Source organism: Corvus brachyrhynchos, unplaced genomic scaffold, assembly GCF_000691975.1.
Source record: "Corvus brachyrhynchos isolate BGI_N302 unplaced genomic scaffold, ASM69197v1 scaffold133, whole genome shotgun sequence".
Classification (NCBI taxonomy): domain Eukaryota; kingdom Metazoa; phylum Chordata; class Aves; order Passeriformes; family Corvidae; genus Corvus; species Corvus brachyrhynchos.
In genome coordinates this window covers 284,766-294,788 of record NW_008237249.1, presented here as the reverse complement: position 1 = coordinate 294,788, position 10,023 = coordinate 284,766, and the positions used below count along the sequence as shown (strand labels likewise).

The 10,023-nt window shown below is 44.5% G+C and overlaps 1 protein-coding gene across 6 annotated transcripts in view; it reads right to left on the bottom strand.

Moving 5' to 3' along the window:
- The window catches only part of CFAP61 (cilia and flagella associated protein 61), a 93,475-nt gene extending 83,491 nt beyond the window's left edge, over window positions 1–9,984 (bottom strand). For 2 of the 6 annotated variants that reach the window (XM_017730434.1, XM_017730437.1), the window contains exons 1-6: window positions 9,870–9,983; window positions 8,246–8,614; window positions 7,432–7,582; window positions 5,252–5,328; window positions 4,775–4,842; window positions 3,617–3,758 (exon numbers count right to left, since the gene is read on the bottom strand). In XM_017730434.1, the coding sequence (XP_017585923.1) occupies window positions 3,617–3,758; window positions 4,775–4,842; window positions 5,252–5,328; window positions 7,432–7,582; window positions 8,246–8,421 (614 nt within the window). In that variant the 5' untranslated portion in view covers window positions 8,422–8,614; window positions 9,870–9,983. Of the gene's footprint in view, window positions 1–3,616; window positions 3,759–4,774; window positions 4,843–5,251; window positions 5,329–7,431; window positions 7,583–8,245; window positions 8,615–9,248; window positions 9,340–9,869 lie in introns of those variants that run through there. The other 4 variants (XM_017730438.1, XM_017730436.1, XM_017730435.1 and 1 more) reach the window with 4 other exon arrangements.
- Between the last annotated feature and the right edge of the window lie 39 nt (window positions 9,985–10,023).

The window sequence follows — 10,023 nt, the reverse complement described above, 5'->3', positions numbered from 1 at the left end:
TCACTTGGGATGATGCACAAGCCGCCCCTGCACGGGAACCGGGACCAGCCTGCGGCACGACCCTCGCTCGTCAGGGATGCGCAAACCTGCTGCTGCAGGCAGGCATCCAGGAACAACTATCCAGGCTTCCCTCGATCATTGGGGATGCACAAACCTTGCTGCTGCAGGGAGAACCAAGAACTTCAGAGCTTCCCTGGGTTTTGGGGAAACCCTGTTTTGCTCCAGGGCCCCACTGCTCAGGTAGGGAAGTGCCTGTGTGCAATATCTGTAAGTTGTAGATCATTGTTCCTCCCAGGCAGGAATCCAGAAACAATAAACAGATTCTCAGTGCCACTCTTTATGTGTTTCTGGATTTGGAAGGAGCCTTAAAAATAACACAGCTGGGCAAAAGAGGTTCTGTTTCTCATGGTATCCAACATTGTCCAAGCTCCCAAGCACTGCCTGACTCCAGCACAGGAGAGGTAGTCAGGGGGTCTCTGGATGGTTTTGCTGCTCCTGCACACCAGAATGGACCTGACCTCTGGATAAGACCACCTCTGTAATCAAGGCTAGGGACCCCTTGGATCCTGACCTTGTTCCTGCTTTTTTTTTCCCCTCAACTAAAATGAGGCTCCGGGAACAATGAAAACTCTGTAAAAACTTAAGTAACTCATTCTTTATCTCTCAAACCAAAATGGTCACCCTTATCTCCTTCACAGGAAGTATCCCAAGGGAAAAGCCGCAGTGAGGTTTTCTATTATCAGAACGTCATCACCTCAACACAATTAGTATAGCAAATCTGCTAATGAGCTATCAAACCTCAAACAAACCAAACTAAGAGGGGTAACAGAGTGAGACTGTATCCTAATTGAATGCAGTTATTTCATGGGGTGGATAATAGACACACACCTCCTCCAAACAGAACCTTGTGCCAAGTGCTCCGAGTGCCCTACGTCATTCTGCTCCGTGGGACGCAGGACAAGGCCACACACAAAGGTGCAGATGGCAACTCCTGGAGACTGACCCTGTGACAGCCAATGGGACTCACGCCCATTCATCTACCTCCATGCACACTACACTGTAGGAACACAACCATTTCAACTTTTTTGTTCTCCTTCTAGTATCTTTCACCAGTACTACAGTCTTTAAAATAGTAAAGAAACCCTCCAAACCCCAGCAGCTTTCCAATATAAAAATGCCACGAAACTCCTCTACTGTGAGCACGAGCACAGAGCTGCAAATTGGACTCTTACCTACAGGGTACAAACCCAAGAATGACAGGATCTAGACAAGATACCAGCAAGAACCTTAAACATCAAAGCTTAGCAGGCTGCATTCTAGCACACTGCTGACATCTCACATCAGAGAGGCCAGACAGAGAGTAACTTCAAAATGGATGGTTAAGCAAAGTATCAATTTACAGCTGCTGTTCCCCCTCTGTAAGTACAGGAAGAGGGAAGAGAGATTACCCTAATCTCCTCTCACTGCCCCAGAACATGTTGCTAGGCAGGTGGCTGGGGACAACGTCCACAGAGGAGTCTCTAAGGGCTCTGCTGACCGTTGCTATGGATGCCAGCGAAGCACAGAGGTGAATGCAGAGGAAAGGGAAAGGCAACGCTCCTTCTGCAAACAGAAATTAGCCTTACCTGTCATCTACTGACGGACAACACTGAAGTAGGAATTTTATATCATAACTGTGTAATTTCAGAGGAAAACCAGTTCCCCAGTTAATTTTCTAATAATAACAAAACTAAAGCAATTTTTATTTTTCATAACAAACTACAGAAATCCCGGACAAGATGGTAGCTCTTATCAGGAATATTGCTATGGCCCAAGTGATATTTCCAGTCATGCAAAAAAATATTTCTATTGACAATATCCAATGGCCATCAAAAAAAAAAAAATTATAGTCTAAACTGAAAAAAGTATTATAGTTAGAACCAAGACATATGGAAAAGCTTTAAATCTTTAGGCATTAACTCACCTATACTGATATCTTCTCTGTATAAAAGTCTACCGCTTGTTGATAGGTGGTAGATGAGTCAAAAGAAACACTCAAACAGCCTAACAATTGTACACTGAGTTAGTATGAAAGTGCTTTTTAACATATTGAAATATCTGGAGCTACAGCAGGAGGATGTGAAGGGGCAAAGGTCAGGCCTCTGGCCTTTTTCTTGAAATGCTCAAAAGTCAAGCAACAGGAGGAGCACAAGCTGCAGACTTGCTTCAGAGCCATTTGGTAAAATTCAATATGTGCAATAAAACACCTCTCAGAGACAGGCTTCTGTCAGAATCCAGCCCAGGTCGGCAGCATGAATCAGCCCATAAACAAACAAGTGTGGTTTTACCAGGCAGAGACATCAGACACACTCAACGTGGCATCACCATCTGCGAGCACCGGTCAGTACAGACCCCCCCACACCCCTATCATTTGATAGAGTGTCCAAGGAACGTGCTGCTCCCTAAACTTCCACTCCAGCAGGCATCAGAAATGCTAATTTAATCACAACTCTGCTACCTAGCCACAAAGCAACACTTATATTTACTACATGCAAAACCAATTCCAGAATAAATCAGAGTTAAATCAAATTACTGCTTCATAAAACATTATCCTACCTGCAGTCTTCCCCCTGTGAAGAGGACAAGTAACCCAAAATTTGATGGATACAAGTTCTATTTCAACCACACTATAGGGAAGCATCTCCACAGCAACAACAACAGGAAAATCACCAGACCCCTGGGTCAGAAACCTGGCATTTCTCATGTCCTGGACACAACACTGGCACAGGCAGAACACACGTGGCAGGAAAAACCAAGAGTGGCAACAGTCACTACACAGGTAGAGAGAACAGACAAGCTGCAGGGAAATGCACGTCTGCCTCACGCACTGCAGGCAGCTGTGCTGAGGGGAAAGGAGAAAATAATTGTCTCACGTTTTTAATGACATTTACGACTGGGACCCCACAGCAAGAGCAAAGCTCTGCTAAAGGCACACTGTGTGGGCATATCAAATCTTTGCTCCAAACTGGGGCCATCAAAAAGGGTAACACAACGGAAGGAGAAATGTGTTACCCCATTATTTTCTTCAGCTCCCTCAGCAAGGCCAAGGAGGCTGCTCCCCCAAAACACAGCCAAAGCCAAGGTAAGGAGCACTTCCACAGGAAAAACTGTACAAAAGAAAATTACTTTTCATGTCTGAAAGACTACTGGAACTAGGGATTCTCTGGTCTTATTTACCTCTTTTAGGTAACAGGCCTTCCTATTCAAGTTTTGTTTGACTGTTCAGCACGAAACAGTAAGAAAACTAAAAACAAGTTGGAAGAGGCTCTAAGAAACCTGGAAACCACATGCATTCCCTAAAATACGCAGTGCTCTAATTCAGCCAGCAGATCACAGAAAAAACATCACTGACAAAAAACAGTCTTTCTACACATTTCACTACTTTTCAAAAAAATACAATTGATCTTGTGATGAAATAGAACAAAACAAGCATAATCCTAGAACTACCTAGTCTGGTTATCACAGAAAACCAGAGCAGTCAAACCAAGATACTGATGCTGCAAATTAAGAAAGGAAAATGCTTCAGTTTCCCCCAGACAGATGTGCTCAGGGAAGCAGGAACGAGGAGCTGCATTACCTTGCCTGGCGCACGTACAGCTGTGGGTGACACCGATGCCTGGGGCATGCCAGCAAGGTGAAGCGTCTCTCCATCGGTGAGCCTGGAACAGGTGTCATCCTTTCAAAGACATTCCCCATGCCTAGCTCTGAATGACAAAAACCTGCCGGGGGCAACGGAGAACCTTCATTATGCGAGCTTTAAATTAACAGCAAAACTGTCTGAGGAAAATGGAGTTTCAAACTTAAACCACAGAGAGCAAAATGCTCCAAATCTGTTAAGTTAGGCAATGAGGCTGAAACGACAGCAGTATAAACATGGCAGAATGGTCACCCAAGTCATCTAACTAATCCAGCATTCCAAACCTGAATAAGCTTCAAAGCAGTCAGAAATTGGTAAAATCCAATCCCTATAAAAATAGTAAAGCCAATTCTCTATGCCTCTGGAGAATCTCTGTCAGCACTGAGGGAAAGCTGATGTTTGTTGCCAGGGTGGGTTTGACAAAACCCTTCATTCAAGCCCTCTTTTCTGTAGCTGACACACCACTACAGCCTTTTAGTATGACCTGGAACCAAGATGCCTAGAAGCTGGCTAATCAGAAAAGTTCCAGCACGCTTCTCAGCTCCATTAAGTGCATGCTTGGTTTATTAATCTGAACTCAGGACTAAAATTCCAAGTGACATGCTGCTCTCTGATTAACACGTGTATTTTCTTTGTACCTCATTCTAAACAAAATAACCCAAGTTTCCTTCCATGTCCGCAGCAGCCCCTCTGAGCCTCACCAAAGTGTCCTCTTCCAATCTGTACTGGCTTGGCTAAGTAAGAGAAAGTGCCAATTTCAAATCTCTTGTCTCTATTCAACCAGAAATCATCACAAAACTTGTAGGAATTGATTTTTGAGATCTTTACTCCTTTTTGATACCCTGTTTCTGGCAAATTTCAAGTTTGCAGGGAATGGACAGACTGCTGAACAGCTGCTGGAGTGAGCATGGAACCACAGATACCTCTTGCACAAGGGTTCCTCACAAGAAGATACTTCTAGATTATGTTTTCCACATGTTTAGAAACTGATGACTGTTCCCAGTATTACAAAGAGAACACCACAAGGAGCTCACAGTGCATATTAATTAGATTTGCAATTGCTCTCATTTCAAGAATAAAACAGTATTAAATTCTTACCTAACTTCTCCTCAGGTGGTATAAAGAGAAGTATAAACTGCAGTTCTGGTAGTAAGATAAAAGCTCTCCTGGACAAACAACAAACATATTCAGTCTTTCATCATTACACCCATCAATGACAGACAGCAGCTAGTTTTTTTAATATATAAATGTTTTTCTCCAGTGTCTCTAATCTTCCTTCTTTAGTCCACATGGCTCAAAAATTAAAACATTTCTGACAAACAATACCACGTGAAATTCATCTGGGTAATTTTTACTGGGTTTTTTCCAACATTATTTCTTTCAAATTTCCCAATCTTTACATTTCAAACATCCTTTTTTTATAGCAGTTCCACAGTGGTGAAATATCAAAGATACCAGGCCTCTGTTGGCAGACCTCTGACATGGTATCTGGATGAGACAGCTTGACTTGACAAACTTGACTTGACAGCAGAAGGCGGCACATGCCTCACTACACAAGGCTACACAGGAACTCACCTAACGATTTCTTGGGAACATTCAGCCGCGTATTCTTCCTTTGCCACAAAGAGATGCACGAACAGCGTGTTCAAAGGCTACGAAACGAGGAATGCACGCAGCTCATGTTTCTTACCTCAGCCCAAGCATTAGTATGCATATACATTTCCAATATACATGATCTGCACTCAAGGAGCAGCTATGTATATGTAAGTGACTTCAAAGCATGTGTTGATAAAGTTATGTGATTAACGTGCTTTATATCATTTTGTGCTTCTGCAACATTTTTTCTTTGTACTCCGTTTACTGTAGTTTGACTGCAATACACACTGTACATTTCATATTAAATAGTATTAATTCTCGACTAACAACATTCATTTATTAACATTATTTAACATTTAACATGTGTCTGACAAAGACATTCTTTTTAGGTTAAAAAAACCCCTCAAACCAAAAGCACACATACTTCTCATGATCCTAAAGTGCTTTTTCTTTAAAGGTAGTAAGAAAAATTACAAATTTTAAGATGACATCATGAGACACACAAACAACAGGCAGAAACAGGGCAGACTAACAGACACCTTTATCTTGTGCATCTCCAGTGAACCTGGAAAACCCCTGTGCTGGAATGGCAAGGGCTATTAATTCAGCTGTTCCCTGGCACATTAATTACAAGTGCTGGGTCAATGAAGGTTTACCTGTAGATAAAAATACTTCTACCAAAAAATATTTTAAATGGAAAAACCTGAGGTCCTCTGAATAGTATAATATTCAATTAAAATGCCATAGCTGGAGTCACCAATAAACTTCAGCAATTTAAGAGCAAGAATGATTTCAATAGAGGCTGCAGCACATGGACCGCTACCAAGACAACAAGCTACTGTAACAAGCATCTAAAGCTATTTCTAAAAATTCGGCTACTTGTTCCCTTGTTCTTTAAAAGCAAAGGGAAGAAATGAAAACAAAAATTTACTGTTTGAGGTTCAGGAGGACACCAAGTAAACCAGACCTGGACTGTAACATTTTCTGAATAGTGCTGGTAACCAGACAATCCAGTAAAGCATCTTCACTAATTCCATTCTGCACAAGTCTAAACTCTTACTTCAGACCCTGAAATTATTTCTGTGCTCTAGAAAAAAAGACAGGTCAACTAGACTTAACAGAAATCCCATGTTCAGATGACCTCAGTTTTGAAAAGCACACCTGCATGGATTTAACCTGCAGTTTACCAATGACATCTCATCAAGTTATACCCAGAAAATGTTTAGAGCTTCTCCCAATGCAGAAGCATAAAACACTGAATCTTCTACACCTACTTTAGCAAATAGACCCCATTCTAGAAAAATAAGAGCTCTGCTGCCTGTCTGTTTCAAGGTATTTTTCACTACTGGTTCTGACTAATAACTTATTTTTCTTGTCTTTTCTCTGTAGGCCCCTGCACCCCGCAGTCAGCTGTGGCTTTGCTGCACCAGATCCCGTGGAGCCACCGGATCCCGTGGAGCAGACAGTCCGAGGGAGGTCACAGCACAGCAGAACCCCCGGAGCAGCTGCAGCTGTACCCTGAATGAGGTGGCTGTGCCTGCCTACAAAGTGCCGCTCAAAGGACAAAGAAAGTCCATTACAAAGAATTCACAGGTCCTTTCTGTACACTTCCTTTGGCTGTAATGACTGTGTTTCTTTTAAGAGCACACATTTCCAAACACAACTGCTGTTTCTGTCAGTTTACCTCCCAGCCATTGCTTAACATCTCAGAAGACCCCGGAGAACTGGTGAACAAAAGCACAGAGATAAGGTGTTGGCAGTGCCGCAGTTATTATGGAACGTGCTGCTCACCTTCTGAGTGCTTGGGGTTAACATTTTCTGTATTTTCTCAACAATCACACGATCTAGCTCCCAGCTGGACTCAGTAATGGGGGAGCACGTGAGTCCTAAACTTGTAAGGGCCTGCTTGTAGTCCGTAAATCCTACCAGAAATTCACAAGCTTGCCCAAGGAGCCCGTGTGAAAGTTGCCAGTAGGCAAAGCAAAGAGCAGCACAGCACCAAACAAGCTCACTGCAGGACTAAGATACCCGTGTCAGCACGAGGGTTTCTGCGTCCTGAATGCCTCAAACCTACCGAAAATAGATTAGAGATGCCCACGTGTATTTTTTACACCTGAGCCTTAAATGAAAACTCAACTAGAATCACACCATTTACTTACAGTGCACTTATTGTTGGTGTAGTTTTCACGCAGGAAGGGTTCCCATTCAGCCTGATCAGTGATATTCCAATTTGGATAGTCCAGAAAGGCAGCATGGGCTATAACCTCATTCTTCTCATTGCAGAGTGTCAAAGCAAGATTTGATATTTCCCTATGAAAACAGTTTAATTTTGCACAAGCTGAAGAAACTCCACAGAGAAAAATGACTGACTGTGAATTTGGCCTGCTAGAACAGAAAAATGAGCCCCATATAAGAGGGTTCCCAGGATCAGGCCTCAATAAAACTTCATCATCCACATCCTAACTTGGTATTGGTGCTTCAGTTCCAGATATTTGTGTTCTAACACTACAAAAATTCACGTAGATTTTCAAATCCTCAATCGTATTAGTAAATTTGGGATGCAAGACTTAAACACTCCCTCGTGTTCGTGTGTTTTTTCACACATCTCTTTCTTCCCCAAAAAGCTGTTACCCGAGATTTTTGCTATTAAGGGGGAAAAACCTAAGTGACCCACCAACATCTGTCTGTCACCCGGCCTGTCTGCTGAGAGTTTTCTCAGGTGCTACTTAATAGCATTTCTTCTGAGCTTTGATAAAAGGAAGCTAGCCTAGAATTAAACCTCGTTCCCCATGGCAGGGACCCAGGTTGGCACAGTCACGCACGTGACAGACATGGAAGCAGATTTTCTTCCCCTTTTTAGAAACAGCACCGAAAGTCATTATGTCACATCATGTCAAGGCTCAGAATGCCTTCTGCCGTTTCAAGTGTAACGTATTTGCCTGAAAGGTGATAACCTAAAATACCATTACTTACAAAAGGTAAGTGACATCAATCATTCCAAAGAGGTTTTCTGTAACAGGGCTGAAGAGGCCGATAATGCCTGGGACATCGCGTGATTCTGTCCTTCTGGCAGTGACTACCTCTGTATTTCCCCTGGAAGAGGTTACCGTGGCCATCCTCCAGGCTGCACTGAGAACCAAGGAAAACATTGCTGCTCCAGCAGTCCCGCTGCGATCCGCTGCCAACACGGTCACTTCAGGTGGGTTTTCATAAACTCTTAAGTGGGGCAGCTCCGATGGATTTCGGTGCCTGGCTCTCGTACGCCTCCACACAGATCCACACTTACGGCACGTACAAGGCACACCTGAAATGCAGCAGGCAATCACCCCTATTGTCTGGATCCTGCAGAGGAAATTAATTGTTTTAATAGGCTACAGCTGCTTTTGTATTTATTCATTCGCATGGCAACCAGCTCATCACCAAGAACTTCAAACTCAAAGGCCTTCAGTGCGAGGCTCAGCTGTGGGCAGTCAGGGGAAGCAGGCTGGAGGCTCAGCTGCAAACAGTCAGGGGAACAATGTCCCGGTTAAACAGCAGCTTCAGGTGAGTTAACTCTATTTGGTCCAAAACTGCTCCTCAAATTTCTTTTGCGGTCAACAGCAGGGCTTAAATTCCAGAGGGGATCCAAAGTTCTGTGGCTATTCAAAGTTCTACTGCTTTCCTACGCAGAAGAAAAAGGGGTGGGGGGCGTTTTTGTGGTTCCGCATTCGCAAATCTGCCAGGCACAACTGATTTCTTGATCCGCCCAGCAACTTCAGAACACACAGGGGCAGCAGATACTCAAACCACCCGTGACCATCCCCTCAGCTCGAACACCTTTCAGCTGCGTGTCTGCTCAGTGTTGCAGCCGACTCTGACCCAGCCAACAACCAGGCACGTGAAATAAAGCGAATGAACAGTGGCTTCCCAGAATTTCTTAAATATATGTGCAAAATATAGCAGTGCTAACTCAAAAATAAAGTCTAAACCAACGCACCTAGGCCAGCAGAGCAGTTTCACCACTCCGCCAAACACAACAGCCACTTCTAACAGCGACTCCAAACCCAGATGAGACGCTCAATTATTAGGCACCGCATTTCCCAACTAAAATGGAAAACCAAAAGAAACGCAGATTTTTACACCGTTTAAACACAGATAAAGTCATCCGCACTCCTACACCTTTCACAAACAAGGCGGTGCCAGTGCGAGTCCTGAAATTGACCTGAAGCAACACATCTTCTACAAACACGCGTCAATTTCATAAATAAAAACAAACACGAACTTTAAAGCGCCATTCATCGACCGAGGCTTAACACTGAGATGACTTCAGCTGAGGAAAACCGTCTGCCACATTTCCATCGTCAACTGTTTAACTTAACGCAAAAAAACCACACCCCCACCTCCAGCAGCACCCCTAAACACCCTCAGAGCCCCGGCTCCGGCATTCCGCCCACGGAGCAGCATCCCGGGGACCCGAGGAAGGCGCTGCCCTCCCCAGCTCCGGGCAGCTCCCTCCCGCCTCCTCACACAAACACCCTCTTGAAGCACAAGTGAGACTCCACGCGGTTTTTTTTTGTGTGTGTGTTTGTGGCTCAAAACGCACCGAACTCGTACGTACCTCGGGGGGGCGAGTCGGGAGGGGTCTGAGGGACTGCGGGAGGCTCCTGCGCGGCACCCCCGGTCTCTTGGGGCGGGGCCGAGGGCGGTACTGTGGGCGGTACCGCGGGGTGGGGCAGGGGCGGGGCGCCGGGGGGCGGCAGCCGAGGGGCGGA